At 35.9% G+C, this 18,574-nt stretch overlaps 1 protein-coding gene across 2 annotated transcripts in view; it reads left to right on the forward strand.

Moving 5' to 3' along the window:
* The window catches only part of LOC130682133 (probable ubiquitin carboxyl-terminal hydrolase FAF-X), a 164,592-nt gene extending 146,893 nt beyond the window's left edge, over positions 1–17,699 (forward strand). For both annotated transcript variants that reach the window (XM_057496276.1, XM_057496275.1), the window contains exons 33-44: positions 1,304–1,445; positions 2,293–3,031; positions 3,429–3,552; positions 4,162–4,387; positions 4,855–4,984; positions 12,370–12,555; positions 12,967–13,187; positions 13,276–13,364; positions 15,512–15,668; positions 15,791–16,006; positions 16,401–16,496; positions 17,474–17,699. In XM_057496276.1, the coding sequence (XP_057352259.1) occupies positions 1,304–1,445; positions 2,293–3,031; positions 3,429–3,552; positions 4,162–4,387; positions 4,855–4,984; positions 12,370–12,555; positions 12,967–13,187; positions 13,276–13,364; positions 15,512–15,668; positions 15,791–16,006; positions 16,401–16,496; positions 17,474–17,614 (2,467 nt within the window). In that variant the 3' untranslated portion in view covers positions 17,615–17,699. The remainder of the gene's footprint in view (positions 1–1,303; positions 1,446–2,292; positions 3,032–3,428; positions 3,553–4,161; positions 4,388–4,854; positions 4,985–12,369; positions 12,556–12,966; positions 13,188–13,275; positions 13,365–15,511; positions 15,669–15,790; positions 16,007–16,400; positions 16,497–17,473) is intronic.
* Positions 17,700–18,574: the final 875 nt, after the last annotated feature.

Raw genomic sequence — 18,574 nt, forward strand, 5'->3', positions numbered from 1 at the left:
CCAACTTTTGGTCCTTACGAAAGATATTTTGCATTAGGTGGACAATAAAAACTATCCAACTCTTTGTCCCCTTATCCTATTAGTAGTCAGTTTTTTATTCAATTGTCAAATTACTTCTAAATTTTATTGCTTTACTCTGCTAAGTGAAAATACTCAAACTATAAATTACATACACTTCCAGCTAAACTTTTCTTACTTTAGGATTATACAAGATTCCCATGTTTTTTAATGTAACAGAGCATTGATGTGTTTTTCTAGAGCACCCTTTAAGTTTTATAGAAGAAACCGTCAATCCCATTTATCTTTTAAGACTTCCTTTTCCTCCTCTGGGCTGGTTTCTGTCATAGTAACAGTATGTATAATATGCCATTCAAAAATAGTTCTATTAGTATACTTTTTTCTTTTTCTCTTTCTGAATTACAATGTTTGTAATCTAGGTTACATACTATAAATCTTTATAAATGGGAAGTGCTATGTCAAACATGTAATATCCCTTACGTTTTATACACAGTAGGCACTTGGTATATTTTTTTGATACATGAATTTAATGAGTGAGACTGTATTGTATTCTCTACCTCCCATTTTCTGAGTTTATTAGCATGTGCCATCAGAAGTTTTTCAAAATCCCCATTATAAAAAATCACCTCAATATGGGATGTTGACTGTCTATTTCACATTACTTTTCTCTTCCAATGGTTGTGACTCCAGAACACAACACTAGAAGCAAATGTTGGTCGGATTTTTGAATGTGTACAGTAGGTTAGAATCTGGCATATAAATGCCATGAATACTAGCTGCTATTGCATTATCTATTAGAGAAATGCAGGAACAATTAAAAACTCACTTCATGAATAGTCTCTTCTTTTTTAAATTTGATAAATCCTTAACTTTGTCACAAATTACTACCCACACAGATAACAGTATGAGAGAATATAAAGAACTTACATAATGAGACCAGACAAGGCTGTCTTCAAATCACTACTCTGCCTTGTAAACTATACTAAATTAGTCTTTGGCACCTTCTTCCCACTCCCGCCCAGTTTGCCTGTCTTTTTTGATAGGGATAGATATGTATCTCTTAACAGGTTTTAATGAAGATGACTGAACGATAGTGTGTGCAAAGAATCGAATACATTGTCCAGAACAAAGTGTTCAGTAAAAGATAACTGTAAACTTACGACATAGTAAATATCCAATTTGAGACGTAGTAAATACTGCAAACATTTTTAGCAATGTTTGCAACTAAAGATAATGTTTAGAAACTTAAGGAATAAATCCATTTGATTGTTTTACGTATCTTTAGATATGAATGTGAAGAATCTTTTACAACTCTGAATGTAGACATTAGAAATCACCAAAACCTGCTTGATTCTTTGGAACAGTATATCAAAGGAGATTTATTAGAAGGTGCAAATGCATATCGATGTGAAAAATGTGATAAAAAAGTGGGTATTGTATAGTTTTTTTAAATAAATATGATTGTATTTGAAAGAACTAAAAAATGTCAAGTTGTATTAACCTCAAATTTTACTTCTGCTCTATCTATGCTTTGTTAATGGTGGTAGCAGGGAGGTACTCAAAGCGATAAATGATTTAAAGATTTATCAGAGAAACAATACTATAAATGCTGCCAGTTGTCAAGAAAAACCATTTCAATTGAACGATTAATTTTAGAAGTCAAAATTACCAGTGAACTCAAACCTGAAGAGTTGGTATTAGTAGTTTCCCCTTTCGTTCTTCAGGTTACTCTTGAACTTTAAAAGAACTGACATGATTTTATTTGGTTACATAACATTTTCACACCCACTTAAGCTTTAAACCCAGGTCTGATTTTTAGACCCAGCCAACTAATTTTATAGAGCAACTTAACCAGTTTGTAGGATCAGTCCATAACATGTCTTTGAATATACAGGTATGATAAATAATAAATGTCTTTCCCGGTATTTCTTCAGTTGCTCATAGCAGATCCTATTCATTGTCGTAAAGGTAAAACATCAAAAATGTAACATGATCCAACAGCAGTATGCATCGGACAGATAGTAACATTAAGGAACCAGGTGCTAATTGGTTTCTGTGTCACATAATTTTTGTAGTTCTCAGCAAATGAGAGACTAGGTATTTTTAGTTTTAGTATAAATGTTTTGAATAAGTCACTGTGACAGGTGGCTTTGTGTTCATCATCATTTAGTCATCTATTTGTAAATGTAGATAGATGGTGAAGTTTTAAATTCTGTTGTTTAGTTATTATTTGAATTATGAAAACATGCATGTATATTCCTTGTTTCTTTGTAGGTTGATACAGTAAAGCGCTTGCTAATTAAAAAATTACCTCCTGTTCTTGCTATCCAATTGAAACGATTTGGCTATGACTGGGAAAGAGACTGTCCAGTTAAATTCAATGATTATTTTGAATTTCCACGAGAACTGGATATGGAACCTTACACAGTACCAGGTGTTGCAAAGCTGGAAAGAGATAATGTAAACCCAGACAGTCAATTGATAAAACAGGACGTGCAGTCTGAAAGTGAGACAGCAGTAAGCGCAAAATACAGACTAGTGGGTGTGCTTGTGCACAGTGGTCAAGCAAGTGTTGGACATTATTATTCTTACATCATTCAAAGGAATGATAAAGATGAGAGAAATCGCTGGTATAAATTTGATGATGGAGATGTAACAGAGTGTAAAATGGATGATGATGAAGAAATGAAAAATGAGTGCTTTGGTGGAGAATATGTGAGACAAGTATTTGATCGTATGACGAAGTGCGTGTCATACCTGCAGCAGCAAAGGTGGTGGAATGCTTATATACTTTTTTATGAACGAATGGACACAATAGACCAAGATGATGAAATGATAAGATATATATCAGAGCTCACAAGATCCCATCAGATTATGTCACCAGCCATTGGGAGAAGTGTATGGAAAGAAAATGTGCAATTCATGCATAACCAAATGCAGTACACTGTAGAGTATTTTCAGTTTATGAAAAAACTACTTACATGTAATGGTATTTACTTAAGCCCTGCTCCAGGTAAGTCTGGCATTTAGCTTCTTACTAGTAAAGGATACTTTTTATTTCACTTTTAGGATTTCTTGCCGGGTTTCAATATGTGTTTAATATTTTTCTCTTTCCTTGTACCTTTTTTCCCATAAAATCATTAGTCTCATTTTCATCTTGAATATGTGAGCATGTTCAGTTCATTACTTCAGAGTCAAATATTTAAGCTGCCATACCTTTGAATTGTGTCTGTCAGTATCTACAAATGTAAAAGAGCTTTTATTTGTAATAGTTATTTTTGTTACAGAAGCATTGCTTTGAAATATGATCTGGTGAAGTGCTAAGATAAGTACAAAATTTTAGCTAAGTTGTTTTAAACATGGAGCATTTTTAAACAAAAATTTGTTTGTATATGTGTGCTGTGTTTAAGGACAAGATCACTTGTTGCCTGAAGCAGAAGAAATAAGTATGACTAGTATTCAACTTGCAGCTAAATTCCTCTTCACCACTGGATTTCACACAAAGAAAATAGTCCGTGGCCCTGCCAGTGATTGGTATATAGCTATTCATTTTATTCATATTAAACTTAAGAGTTGGTGTGGTTCATTACTGTGGTGCTTTACTTTTCCCTATTGTTGGAATCCTTTTTCAAATTTCCAATATAGAATAAAAATCTTAGTAGGAATGTTGAGAGAAAAATCAAAATACAATTGCTTGATGTGCTTTTAATATTCAGAAATTGACTCCTGTTTCCATTTCATTTTTTGTGTATTTTATCATGAAAGCATTATGCTTTAATCTTTGTAGATGGAATTCCGTATTTAATAGAGATTTAAAAAAAATAGTTACACTATTCAGGTTAAGGTTCTGATTGTAAAAATGATGGGGACATTAGAATACCTTGATTTCACAACTATTTTCAGCGTCATTCAGAATACTTGTTAAGGAAATATCACTGAATCAGGAAGAGTCTGATTATAGATTTGCATCTACCTACACAAGTTCTCATTTATTCATTTTTGTAATTGAGGAACTAGACCAAGTCTCAGGCCTAATTAATTGTAAAGAACATCTTTTTTGGTTCATAGAAACCTGTTGGTTCACTGGAGCCATCGAAATAGAAGCACGTCAATAAAATTGATACTCGTATATTTTTCTCTTAGGTATGATGCACTGTGCATTCTACTCCATCACTGCAAGAATGTACGTTTTTGGTTTGCTCAAAATGTTCTTTTTAATGTTCCAAATCGCTTCTCTGAATATCTTCTGGAGTGCCCTAGTACCGAAGTGAGGGATGCGTTTGCAAAACTTATAGTATTTATTGCACATTTTTCATTGCAAGATGGGCCTTGCCCTTCATCTTTTACATCTCTGGGGCCTTCCAGTCAGGTAATTGAAAGCTTTTCACTAATAATGCAAAAAGAATAAAGTTTCTTTTTATCAAGATCAAAGAAGTAAACATATTCATTTGTGTAACATAATTAATACATGCCTGCATTACTGAGTTGATTGAAAGTATTTCATATTAATGAATAATGATTATTGGGCAACTTAAAACATAAGGAAACTTTCTTCTGTTTATTCAGTTACTTGCAGTTATATAGTAGGCTTCCGATTGTATGTTCAGTTAAGGTTTATTTTTACGATGGCTAATTTTAAATCTTCAAGTTACCTTTTTATCTACATGGGTTTTTTTTTTTGCAGTAACAACATCATTCAGCTTCTATAGTGAAATCCTCAGTTCTTCATTCCCTCTCTGAGACAACTATATTTAATAATTTTTCTCTTGACATGTCTAAGTGATGCAGCTTTACATATATGAGCTTGTTGCCAATAAAATATTTTGTCTTTTACAGGCCTGTGAAAACTTAAGCTTGAGTGACCACTTACTAAGGGCAGTCTTAAATCTCCTGAGAAGGGAAGTTTCAGAGCATGGCCATCATTTACAGCAGTATTTCAGTCTGTTTGTAATGTATGCCAGTTTAGGTAAGCACTTCTCATAATTCTGTTTGCTGTATTATTTCATATTTGATGAAAGCATTTTAATTGAAGTAATGAGATCTAATATCTTCTAGACAGAAGTAGTATTCCGTACTTAAAATTTTAAAACCCACTTCAGACTTTCTGTATAACTCTTTAATGGCACTTCTCATCTTGTACAGTAAAGTATTTTTGTGTACTTGTTCTGTTGATAATTGATCTAACCTTAGTTCAGAAACTGTCTTACTCATATTTTTATCTCTTAATGCTGTTTTAAAAACTACTGATTCCCAGGCCACATCCCACACCTATGAATCAAAATTCCTAGGGCTCGGGAAAGATATGTGTATTTTTTATTCTGCTATTTTTATTTTTATTTTGGTATCAGTAATCCACAACTACATGAAGAACATTATGTTTACTAGGCTTCCCCCTTCACCACGTCCCCCCCACAAAGCCCATTATAGTCACTGTCATCAGCACAGTAAGATGCTGCAGAAGCCCTACTCGTCTTCTCTGTGTTGTACAGGCCTCCCCGTGTCCCCCACAAGTTAAACATGCTAATCGTAGTGCCCGCTTTCTTTTTCCGCACCCTTATCCCTCCCTCCCCACCCATCCTCCTCAGTCCCTTTCCCTTTGGTGACTGTTAGTCCATTCTTGGGTTCTGTGATTCTGCTGCTGTTTTGTTCCTTCAGTTTTTCTTTGTTGTTCTTACACTCTACACATGGGTGAAATGGTTTGGTACTAGTGTCTCTCCACCGGGCTTATTTCACCGAGCATAATACCCTTTAGCTCCATCCATGTTGTTGCAAATGATAGGATTTCTTTTCTTATGGCTGAATAATGTTCCATTGTGTATATATGTACCACATCTTCTTCATCCATTCACCTACTGATGAACACTTAGGTTGCTTCCATTACTTGGCTATTGTAAATAGTGCTGCAATAAACATAGGGGTGCATCTGTTTTTTTCAAATCGGGTACTGCATTCTTAGGGTAAATTCCTGGAAGTGGAATTCCTGGCTCAAATGGTATTTCTATTTTGAGCATTTTGAGGAATCTCCATACTGCTTTCTGCAATGGTTGAACACATTTACATTCCCACCCGCAGTGTAGGAGGGTTCCCCGATTTCCACAACCTTGCCAACATTTGTTGTTCTTTGTCTTTTGGATGGTGGTGATCCTTTCTTGTGTGAGGTGATATCCCATTGCAGTTTTAATTTGCATTTCTCTGATGATTAGCGATGTGGAGAATCTTTTCACGTGTCTGTTGGCCATCTGAACTTCTGCTTTGGAGAACTGTCTGTTCAGATCCTGTGCCCATTTTTTAATTGGATTATTTGCTTTTTGTTTGTTGAGGTGTGTGAGCTCTTTGTATATTTCGGATGTCAGCCCTTTATTGGATCTGTCATTTATGAATATATTCTCCCATACTGTAGGATACCTTTTTGTTCTATTGATGGTGTCCTTTGCTGTACAGAAGCTTTTCAGCTTCTTATGCTCCCACTTGTTCATTTTTACTTTTGTTTCCCTTGCCTGGGGAGATACGTTCATGAAGAAGTCACTCATGTTTATGTCTGAGAGATTTTTGCCTATCTTTTCTTCTAAGAGTTTTAAGGTTTCGTGACTTACATTCAGGCTTTGGTCCATTTCAAATTTACTTTTGTGTATGGGGTTAGACAGTGATCCAGTTTCATTCTCTTACACATTGCTGTCCAGTTTTGCCAGCACCATCTGTTGAAGAGAGTGTCATTTCCCCATTGTATGTTCATGCCTCCTTTATCAAATATTAATTGACCATATATGTTTAGGTTAATGTTTGGAGTCTCTATTCTGTTCCACTGGTCTGTGGCTCTGTTCTTGTGCCCGTACCAAATGGTCTTGATTACTGTGCTCTTGTAGTAGGGCTTGAGGTTGGGCAGCGAGATCCCCCCCACTTTACTCTTCCTTCTCAGGATCGCTTTGGGTCTTCTGGGTCTTTGGTTGTTCCATATGAATTTTAGAACTATTTGTTCCAGTTCATTGAAGAATGCTCTTGGAAATTTGATAGGGATTGCATCGAATCTGTATATTGCTTTGGGCAGGATGGCCATTTTGACAATATTAATTCTCCCTAGCCAGGAGCATGGTGTGAGTTTCATGCCATCTCGGCTCCATCTGAGGATATTAAAGGATCCTACTTGTTGGTACTTGTCATTTAAGAAGTTGGCCTGTACATGTGTTTTGCTAAAATTAAGATAAAATCATGGATAATATTACACACATTATTCACTTCAATTCTCCTGTTGGGAACACTATCAGTTAATAATTTTAATTTTCAAAAATAGCATATTACAGGATCCTGCTCTTTCTCACAGCATCGGTGCATTTCTTCTCTATGGTTTCACATGCTTACCTAAAAAGTTACACTGTGTTACTGTGTTATGCTGTGTACCATTGTATTTTGGTAGTTTTAGGTATTACTGTCTTCCTCTCCAACTAGACTGCAAATTTCTGTGTTCAGGAGTCGGCATAGTGGTACTCAGTCACAGTTGAATGAATGGATGGATAGCCACAAGTGTACATAAGAAATTCTGTAGTATTTTCAGTGTTGTTTTAAGTTATTCTTAATTTATTAAGAAGGGAAAGAATGAATTTGTTATAGTTGAGTTATAAATTTAAATGTCAGTGATTTAGGTGTTGGTGTACCAGCAATTCAGAGTTCCTAATTTTTCTGGTGTAGTCTAGATATGAGTTTTGCAATACATATTTTTAGGTTTTTATGAGAAATTGATTCAAATAATTAGCGTATTGTTTGAAATTTCGAAGAATTAGCATATAATTGAAACACAAACCAAATATAAATAACATCCTTGTTTTAATCCTTTTTTATGCAAAACTACAAATTTAAGGACTACAGAAATCCTATTTTACTCCGTTTCCATTTTAGATACTGCTTCCTAAGCTGCTCACAGCTGACCCATGGTATAATCTAATGCCAATTTTCACTGCCATAAATGAGTGTAGATTGTCCATCTTAATCTTAAATTCTTATGGCTAGATACGGGTTTAGGTTTCAGAATTTTTTTTTAATTAATTAATTTTGTTGTCATTAATCTACAATTACATGAAGAGCACTATGCTTACCAGGGTCCCCCCCCCACCAAATCCCCCTCACAAACCCCACCACAGTACCGTCCATCAGCGCAGTAAGATGTTGTAAAATGACTACTTATCTTCTCTGCGTTGCACAGCCCTCCTCGTGCTCCCCCACATTATATATGCTAATCGTCATGTCCCCTTTCTTTTTCCCCACCCTCATCCCTCCCTTCCTGCCCTTTCTCCCCAGTCCCTTTCCCTTTGGTAGCTGTTAGTCCATTCTTAGGTTCTATGATTCTGCTGCTGTTTGGTTCCTTCAGTCGTTCTTTGTTCCTATAGTCTTTGGGTTTGAGGTGAGTCTCTTGTAAGCAGCATAGAGATGGGTCTTGCTTTTCTATCCATTCTATTATTCTGTGTCTTTTGATTGGTGCATTCAGACCATTTACATTTAAATTGATTATTGAAAGATACGTACTTATTGCCATTATAGGCTTTAGATTCGTGGCTGCCAAAGGTTCAAGGTTTGCTTCTTTAATATCTTACTGTCCAATTTAACTCACTTATTGAGGTATTTTAAACACTGTCTGGTCATTCTTTGTTTTTCCTCCCTTCTTATTCCTCCTTCTCCGTTCTTTATATGTTGGTTATTTAATTCTGTGCTCTTTTGTGCTTCCTTTAACTGCTTTTGTGGGTAGTTGATTTTATTTTTTGCCTTTAGTTAGTATTTGGTTGGTCTGCTTTCTTTGCTGTTATTTTATTTTCTCTGGTGGCATCTGTTTAGTCTTTGAAGTGCCCCCATCTAGAGCAGTCCCTCTAAAATACCCTGTAGAGGTGGTTTGTGGGAGGCAAATTCCCTCAACTTTTGCTTGTCCAGAAATTGTTTAATCCCTCCTTCATATTTAAATGATAGTCATGCTGGATTCAAGGCCCTTCTCTTTCATTGCATTAAATATATGATGCCATTCTCTTCTGGCCTGTAAGGTTTCTGTTGAGAAGTCTGATGATAGCCTGATGGGTTTCCCTTTGTAGGTGACCTTTTCCCTCTCTCTCACTGCCTTTAAAACTCTGTCCTTGTCTTTGATCTTTGCCATTTTAATTATTATGTGTCTTGGTGTTGTGTCCTCCTTGGGTCCTTTCTGTTGGGAGTTCTGTACACTTCCATGGTCTTGTGGATTATTTCCTCCCCAGTTTGGGGAAGTTTTCAGCAATTATTTCTTCAAATAGTCTTTCTATCTCTTTCTCTCTCTTCTTCTTCTGGTACCCCTATAATGCGGATATTGTTCCTTTTGGATCGGTCACCCAGTTCTCTTAATATTGTTTCATTCCTGGAGATCCTTTTATCTCTCTCTGCGTCAGCTTCTATGCATTCCTGTTCTCTGGTTTCTATTCCATCAATGGCCTCTTCCATTCTGCTTATAAATCCTTCCAGAGATTGTTTCATTTCTGTAATCTCCCTCCGGACTTCATCCCTTACCTCTTGCATACTTCTCTGCAGCTCCATCAGCATGGTTATGAGCTTTATTTTTAATTCTTTTTCAGGAAGACTGGTTAGGTCTATCTCCTTCTCAGGGTTTGCCTCTGTGATCTTGGTCTGTATCAATTTCTTCTGCCTTTTCATGGTGATAGATGTATTTGTGGGGAGCTGGCGTGTGTGTTGGGTAAGAGAAAGTCCCTTCTTGCCAGTTTAAGGCCTTCCTCTCCTGGGAGAACAGTGGCCTCTAGCGGCTTGTGCTGGGCAGCTGTGTGCAGACGGGGCTTCTGATCTAGCCCAGCATCTATGGAGTTTATTTAGCCCTGCAGTTGCTGTGGGCATGGCCTGCCTCGGGCTGCTGCTCCAATGAGGAGGAGCCGCGTCAGAGGTGGAACAGGCGGGAGGCTGTTTACCACGGTGAGGGGCCTCCGAGCTGCGCTGCAGGGGGTCAGGTGCCCAAAGTTCCCTGGGATTCGCAGCTGCTTGACTAGCTGTCCCAGGGCGCTTCCGTCCAGCTGTGGGGTCCCTGTCCCTATAAGACTTTCAAAAAGCACTCGCTTTTCTTTGTCCCGGGTGCGCCGCCTGTGGGGACCCGCTCACAGGCCTTAACTGTCCTGTTTCCCTAGTTTCCAGCACCCGAAGCATGCACTGTGTGTCTGCGCTCCAGTGCGGATGGCTAGGGCTGGGTGTTTAGCAGTCCTGGGCTCCCTCTCGCTCCCCGCTCCGACTCTCCTCCTCCCGCCGGGAGCTGAGGTGTGGGATGCTCGGGTCCCGCCGGGCCACAACTTGTGTCTTGCCCCCTTCACGAGGCGCTGGGTTCTCGCAGGTGTGGATGTAGTCTGGCCGTTGTCCTGTGTCTTCTGGTCTCTCTTTTAGGATTAGTTGTATTTGTTGTATTTTCAAAAATATATATGGTTTTGGGAGGAGATTGCTGCTGCTCTACTCACGCCGCCATCTTGGTTCTCTCTGAGGTTTCAGAATTTTTTAGATTTTAAAAAAGGTGAAACAGTGCATTTGCCATACTTGTGACATCCCCCAAGGAAGTATGTGTCAGCACCCTACAGTCAATCATATAAATATTTCTGTGATATATAATGAATTTTAATTCCTGGGCAATCAGTGGGTAATGGATAAAGGAAAAGATAACACATGTCTAATCAAGGTAGGTTTTTGCCAGAAATGCCATAACACCAACCTTACAAAAAACTTCATAGAACTTTTTGAGTGTCAAATAAGAATTTGTGAACTCTTTTTGTGGTCCTGGGAATACAGCAATGTATGAAGAATATTAATGGATTACAAGTATTACATGATGCAACAGAAAATGCAAAGTGCTGTGAAATACAAGCCAGGAATATCTGAACTATGCTTAGAGAGTAAGAAAAGGCTTGTTAGAGAAGGTGGTATAGGAATTGGTTGGTAAACAGAGTAAATGGTAGATGGAAAGACCTGGGTCATTGGATATTGAAGGCCACTTTGTGACTTAAAATAGCAGAAGGGACTCGCAAAATGCTATAATCATGCTCTCTCGGCAAGTCTTGTTAGACAGTCTGTGCTTTACCATGAGGGCATCGAGAACCACTATAGCATACACTGGTTGCCCATTATCTGTGGTTTTGAAAACTTTCTGCAATTTCAGTTACCAGAAGCCAACCTCAGCCAGGGAAGCATGTGATTTGATCCTCCTCCTGACGTAGCATCAGAAGGTCAATGGGAAGCATAACACTATGTCATGGGCCTACATCATTCACCTTCATTTCATATCACACACGCATTTCATTATCTCATATCAAAAGGAGAATGAAGAGTACAGTAAAATACTTTGAGAGACCATATTATACAGCTTTTATTACAGTACGATTGTTATGTCCTATTACTGTTATTTTACTATGTCTAATTTACAAATTAAACTTCCTCATAGATATGCCTGTATACTTTATACACAGGCGCGCGCGTGTGCACAGACACATACGCGCGCGCACACACACACACACAGATGCCACACTTTGGTTTTTTCTTCAGTATATCCACAGTTTCAAGCACCCACTGAGTGTCTTACAATGTAACCACCAAGGATGAAAGGGCTACTGTACTAATGAGGTTTATCAAGTCCAAGATGTGACTTGAAGATTAGCAGGTTAAATTTTGACAGTGTTGGACATCTAAGAAGACCACAAAACAGTGTGATATCCAAAATTTGAAACCCGCATAAAGATACGCATTACTGTAGATTGGAAGTAAGAAGTTTTCAAAAGAGAGGTAGAAATAAAATGAGGGCAAGGGAATACAAAGCTAAAGCGTTTCAAGAAGAGTAAGGTAGTTAAGTGTGAGAGCTGTTCCTGCATTTCAAACCAACAAGTTTGGGACAAATTAAATGGGCATGAGGAAGGGGAAAATAAGGAAAGTAGGAACAGCCAATCTAGATGCTTTTTTTCCTCAAGAAGTTTTTTTGATATGAAGGAAGGTGGGGGAGGAGGCAGGTTTACAAAATATTTTTCTCATTTTATTTAGTTTATTTTTATCATCTTACCTTTCTTTGTTGAGATTTGCTATCTTAGCCCCCTACTCTCAGTCCTAAAAAAGCTACTTTTCCCTTAGGGCTCTGTAATTGGAATGCCAGAGTCATGATCACTACTCCATAGTTAGACTAAGTCAATGTATTTTCTGTTTTTTCTGCATTCCATCTGTATTTCTGCAGTCTAAATAAATGGGATGAGCTTTAATCATAAAAATAGTATGTGGCTATATTAATTACTTTTTCAATAATGCAGCACTTGTCGTTTTAATTGTTTTGGTTTCTCTGTTTTTCCTACACATTACTTTTCTCCTTTTTTTTTATAGGTATGACAGAAAAGACACAGCTCTTGAAATTGGATGTACCTGCTACCTTTATGCTTGTGTCTTTAGATGAAGGGCCAGGTCCTCCAATCAAGTATCAATATGCTGAATTAGGCGAGTTATACTCAGTAGTAGCTCAGCTGATCCGCTGTTGCAATGTCTCATCAAGGATGCAGTCTTCAATCAATGGTAAAGTGGAATGTTCCATCCATTCTTCAGTAGTTCAAAAATAATGCTACTTTCCTATATAGCACTTAGTTAAAATTCTGAACATTTATAAAAACAAAAAACAGTGAAGATCCATGCTTTGGGTATATTATATCTTAAACCATTAATTTTCTCACATGTTTAAAAGAGAACCTTTTATAATTTACTACGATAAAAATTCCTTATTTGTGAAATGGTTGCATTAAGAATCGTAACTAGGTTTTTTTCCTTCAATGTCAGCATTTAGTTATGCGTCTTTATCATCTTAACTCTGTCTGATCATTTTATTGTGCTTAGAAATTTAATTTAACTTGCCAGTTTAGAAATAAAATTCAGTATTGTAAGTCTGCAAAGAAGTCAGTTGGCTTTTCATTGATGACAAATCTGTTCTAGGTAATCCTCCTCTTCCAAATCCTTTTGGTGACCCTAATTTATCACAGCCTATAATGCCAATTCAGCAGAATGTGGCGGACATTTTATTTGTGAGAACAAGTTACGTGAAGAAAATTATTGAAGATTGTAGTGACTCAGAGGAAACCATCAGCTTGCTTCATTTTTGCTGCTGGGAGAATCCTCAGTTCTCATCTACTGTCCTCAGTGAACTTCTCTGGCAGGTTAAAGGAAAATAAACATTCAGATGTCTACAATTTGATTCACTATTCCTTTAAATAAGTAATTCAACTATACTTTACCTATGTTTAGGTTGCCTCCTCAGACACCTATGAACTTCAGCCATATTTGGATATGCTTTTGCAGATTTTACTGATTGAGGATTCCTGGCAGACTCTCAGGTACATACTCTGTCTGCTACCAGAATAAGTACATTTTTTATGATTCTAGAAATGAATGGAATTGCCAGTAGAAAAATACATTCTTACTCCTTGAAGCTCTATTAAATGTTTTACCTTTAAAAACATACGATGATGTCATAAAAATGAAGGAGCAGTTGCACCCATCTCAATATAGGTCCATTTTTTATTCTTTTCTCTTAGTCGTTTCATACTTAATACTAGTTTTTTTCTTTAATTTATTTAAAGAAAATGAATTGGTTTTTTTTGTAAGTATTTAAGTTCTATTAATATTGTAGGATTACATTGCACTCATTTTCTTAATTGGTTATACTAGGTAATACTGTTTTCTAAAAATAATCCCCAGCATATTAGTTCTCTTATTAGTATATGGGGAGTTAATATGAGTTTTTAGAACTGTTAGCTTCCTAAAAGGCCTCAGACTTCCTTCCAGAATTCCTCCTATGTGTGTTCATTGTGCTAAAATTCAGCCTGCAAGTTTCACTGATGAAACTAGTTTAATATAGGAAGTAAATAGTTTCATATAGGAAACAAATATGTATACATACTGTCACATTAGTTATTAGGAAAAACTAAAGTTTGTATAAGAACACAGTGCTTAAAAGATAGATCACTAAATTTCAGGGGGACTGAAAATACAAGATTCTTGAATTAATTAGTTTTCAAATTGTCACCTAATTCACCATCATAGATTTCAAACAAATCAGTTTTGTCAAAATAGCATTAACCAAAACTAGTTGCCATGAAACTAAAATTTAAAATTTCTAAGCTACCACTATATATTACTCAGTACCTATTTCAGTGTTATGAGACAGTTTGATAAGTCTTAAGGGATATATTTTAATGAGCTCTTTTATTTTTTTTAAAGAGCTTCTAAACTTACGTTGTTTACTGTGTAATTTATGTATGTCTTAAAACTCATCAGTCACACCTGGTTTTCTTTTTTCTACCAAGGAAGTGATCGTAAAAGTATAAATACTGGGTTAATGTGGGAAATGGTGGGCTTTTGGGTACAAATTGACAGGGAATTATGAGCACAAGCTTGAAATAAATGTTTTGTATGATGAACATGTATTTTATTCAGTAGACATTATTTAAGAGATATTTACAAAGTATCTACTATGTGCCAGACACTGTTACAGTCAACAGAACAAGAAGGGAAAGGCAGTATTTGATTACAAGGTATATGAAAGCAGTTGCACTGATGATACTATGTCAGAAATAGTGAGTTGTCAACTTCATTATCATTTAAAACATGAATGAAAAAACTATATACTACACGTGTTTCAAAATAAACAGTGCCTATGCATGTTACATTTTTTTGTCTGAAATGATTAGGTTGAAAAACCACTGACATTATAAACATGTTTGTGGCAAACAAGCCTACACATGCATATACACACATGTTTGGTTTTGATTGGGAATACAATTATACTCTATTCAGTAAAATTAAAGGATTTTTTTTTTTTAGATAACTTTCTCCAGGTACTGTTGCAAAGCGAAAAGGTGTGTTTTTCCCATAACTGATTTTTAAATTGCCAAGGTAAATGTTATGTTGAGATTTGGCTGGAACTGAGGTTCAATCATTTGTCAATAGCAAATGAATCAGATTTTACTCTTGCCAGTGAAAATTGCTTTACCCACCATATGTGTATTCTAAGGAAGAGAATTCTAGTTAATTTTGTATTGTCAAGTGATATCACTTTGTAGTCACTAGAACCTCACTTTGCACTCCAAGATACAATTTTTAAAAATGATCTGATTCGAAGCAAAACAATTCTCTAGTCATGAAGATAAGACATACTTGTAGATAACTGCAATAAAAACAATGCAGCATTGGTATTCTTATAGCAAAAGCATTTTGGATTGATGACAGTTTGTTAAGACTTCAAATTCTCAGGTCGGACTGGTAGCCAACTTCCCAACTTGAGTATAAGTCTGGGATATGTGGCTGCTTTTTTATTTCTGTACTTGTTTTCTCAAGAAGTAAATGAGTTTACCGAAGCTTAAGAGAGTTAACTAGATTAGATCGACACTTCAAAAAAAAAACGTGTGCTGAACGGTGCACAGTAGGCTTCAAATGTTTACTACCTGTCACAAATTTTTATATCTTCTTTCTTCTTTTTTAGAATTTGTAATGCTCTTAAAGGAATCCCAGATGATCGAGATGGATTGTTTATAATAATCCATTGCTCTAAAAATCACTATCAAAAAAGAGCGTATCAGTGTATAAAATGTGTTGTAGCTCTGTTTAGCAGTTGTCCTGTTGCTTACCAAATATTAAAGGTGAGAGTCTTTTCTTAAGTTTTGTAGTAACTGGAATCATGGAAATTTGGAATTTGCATTTTAAATTAACACAGAAATTATTCCAAATTCTTTTGCTTGAATAGTTTTATTTTCTTTTGAAGGGTAATGGAGATCTTATAAGAAAGTGGATCTGTGCAGTGGAATGGCTTGCATGTGAACTTGAAAAAATACCGTACACTGGCAACCCTCAATGCAGTGATAACAATTGGTCTTCTCCAGTGCAAAGCAATAAAACATCATCACGTTCTTATTTATTACGGAGGTCACATAGTGCTAGGATGACACTCAAAAAAGCTTGTGAATTCTGTCCAGAGGAGGTAAAAAATAAATAAAAGCCATCAATGGACAGCAAATAGAAATGGAAGAAAGAAAAGTAATTTTTTATAGGCCATGTTACTGTGTAAAGAATATGTGTTGCAGTTTGTTTGTTTTAGTGTTTAGTGCTGATTGATTTTTTTTAAGTCATCAACAGAGCTTAACCTCCTCTGTTCTCTATATTTTGGAGAAATTGCTGTGAAACTGTCTAAGAACATATTTAGGATAATCTAAAAGTTTTTCTCTAACTGCAAGTTATTTTATCACAGTAAATGAAAAAACATTAAACATGGCAGCTTTTTAGATTTTTTTTAACTGTCTCACTGGTAGAATAAAAATAAATTTAAGTTGCTTTTATAATCAAACTTCTAATCTCTTTTAAATATTTAAAACTAGCATCCAGAAGACCAAGATACCCCAGATGAGCATCAGTCCTCTGCAGCAGAAGATGCCCCATTATATACTAATTCATCTGGATCTCACTATCAGCAGGTAAATAGGAGTCGGAGTATTTTTGTTTTTAATTTTTATCCCCTAAACCAATTCTTTGTGCTTTACTTAAAAGCATTTATTTGTCTTAAATGTTTTGTAACTTACTAGTTGTAATGTTATGTAGTAACAAGTTATCTAGAATAGCTTGCCAAGATGATGAGGAGTTACTGGGTTGAAAGAGCATGTTTCTGTCTGCCCATGTGGTATTTCCTCTGCCAACTACACAGGCCTTAATTAATAAAAATGTGTGATGTTTTACATTAACATAAAATTCATAACTATCAAAGAAATGTTAAGGAAGTCTTGATTGGTTTTGCTGCAGGACTGATTTTCACTAAGAATGTATTTTTTATTAAGTTTTTGATTTTTTAATAGATGGTTCGCTGAGAAACACAGATGATCAAATGTTCATTCCCAAATAAAATTTTGGGGATAAGTTTTAGGAGGATGGTCCTGAGTTTAAACCACAAACATGACCAATTCAGATCTTTTAAGACAGTAGGTATTCCTGAGAATCACCTAAAGGCTTTGTTAGAAATAGACGTTGCTATGTCCCACCTTCAGAATTTTTTATTCAGTTGGAGTGAGTGTGGTGCAACACTTTTCATTTCTAACAAGTTTCCCACTGATTTTGGTAGGGCTAATCAAGGACCACACTTAGAGGAACCAATTCTGTTATCAGAGGCATTGGTGAAAAAACAGTGTCAAAACACTTTCTTGGTGAGAGGAAAAATAATATTCTGTCATAACCTCACAGATTCATGTGTACCTATTTCTCAAAACATTGTTTGTCATAGTGGTACTTGTAGCAACTCAGGAATAGACTTCTAAGTTACTTAACTACTGCATGAGCAGTATTTTTTAAAGATAAATTCCTAGAAATAGACATATCTGCTTTTATACAAACTTCAGCTCACGTCTTTTTATTTGATTGTGATATGTGAAAAGTTTAACCTACAGGTCTCTTTCACCCTCAGAGTAATCATGTGCATGGTCAGCCATATACAGGGCCTGCAGCACATCCCTTGAACAGCTACCAGCAAACTGGTCAACAAGCACAAGAAAATTATGAAGGAGGCAATGAAGAAGTATCCCTGTCTCAAATAAAGGATCAGTGAAACACCCGTATTTAACTGGTTCCTTTAACCACACACTCAGGCCTTACAGTCCAGACTTTTTCTGTGTCTGGCTTATATTTAAAACTAGAAAAATCATTTACTATAGAAAGTATATTCACTGTTTTATTTTCAGAAATTTGCTGTCAATATATAAGCCACCTGGAGGAAAAGTGGGCAGTCTTTTGTAATAAATGGCTGGTACTAATATGTAAATGGTAAAGGGTATATAGTATATTAATGTGTGTGAACTCTTAAGCAAGAAAAAATTTTGGATTAGGAGTCAGCTACAAACAAGAATTTTTCTTAGGTCTGCTGCATTCTGCAAGCAGTATATCTTCATAGCAATTGGACCAAAAGAGCCCATCCATTATCAATCATACCAGTAGTATCTTGTTGATTTTTAGTTATAGCAGCTTTGTTAAGGCTAATAATAAGTAGCCTTTGAATTAATATGGATAATGCTGGAAAAACGGGTATATAACATTGTTCCTGGGTATTTTTCATTGCCCTATTATTCTGTCACTACTTCAGTCATTCTAAAATGTGTAGTTATGCTAATGGCAACATTAGCATGTCGCGCTGTAAGTTTGTGTAGCCACTGAGGACAAAATTACCTGAATGACAGCAGTTAACCCCCAAAAGAGCTGTTGGCCAAGCGTTTTTATGTCTTACAGAAGAAAAAAATATAATCAGGGGAGATATGTAACAAGCAAGCAGTTTTTAGTTACAGGTATTCTTTATTTTCAATGTTTGTCAGTTCATTCTTTTGATGGGATTTGAAAATGTGAAAGTTTTAAAAATAGAAATTTTAAGATATTAAAATAACTATGCAAAACTTTGCTATGCCAGAATGTATGGAACTTAATAAGAGACTATATTTGATGTGTTTTCTTTCTGATAGAGTTTATTAGGTGAAGGTTCTAAAATTTTGTCTCTACAGGAGACCAGTGAAGGGGATGT

Source organism: Manis pentadactyla, chromosome Y, assembly GCF_030020395.1.
Source record: "Manis pentadactyla isolate mManPen7 chromosome Y, mManPen7.hap1, whole genome shotgun sequence".
NCBI lineage: Eukaryota > Metazoa > Chordata > Mammalia > Pholidota > Manidae > Manis > Manis pentadactyla.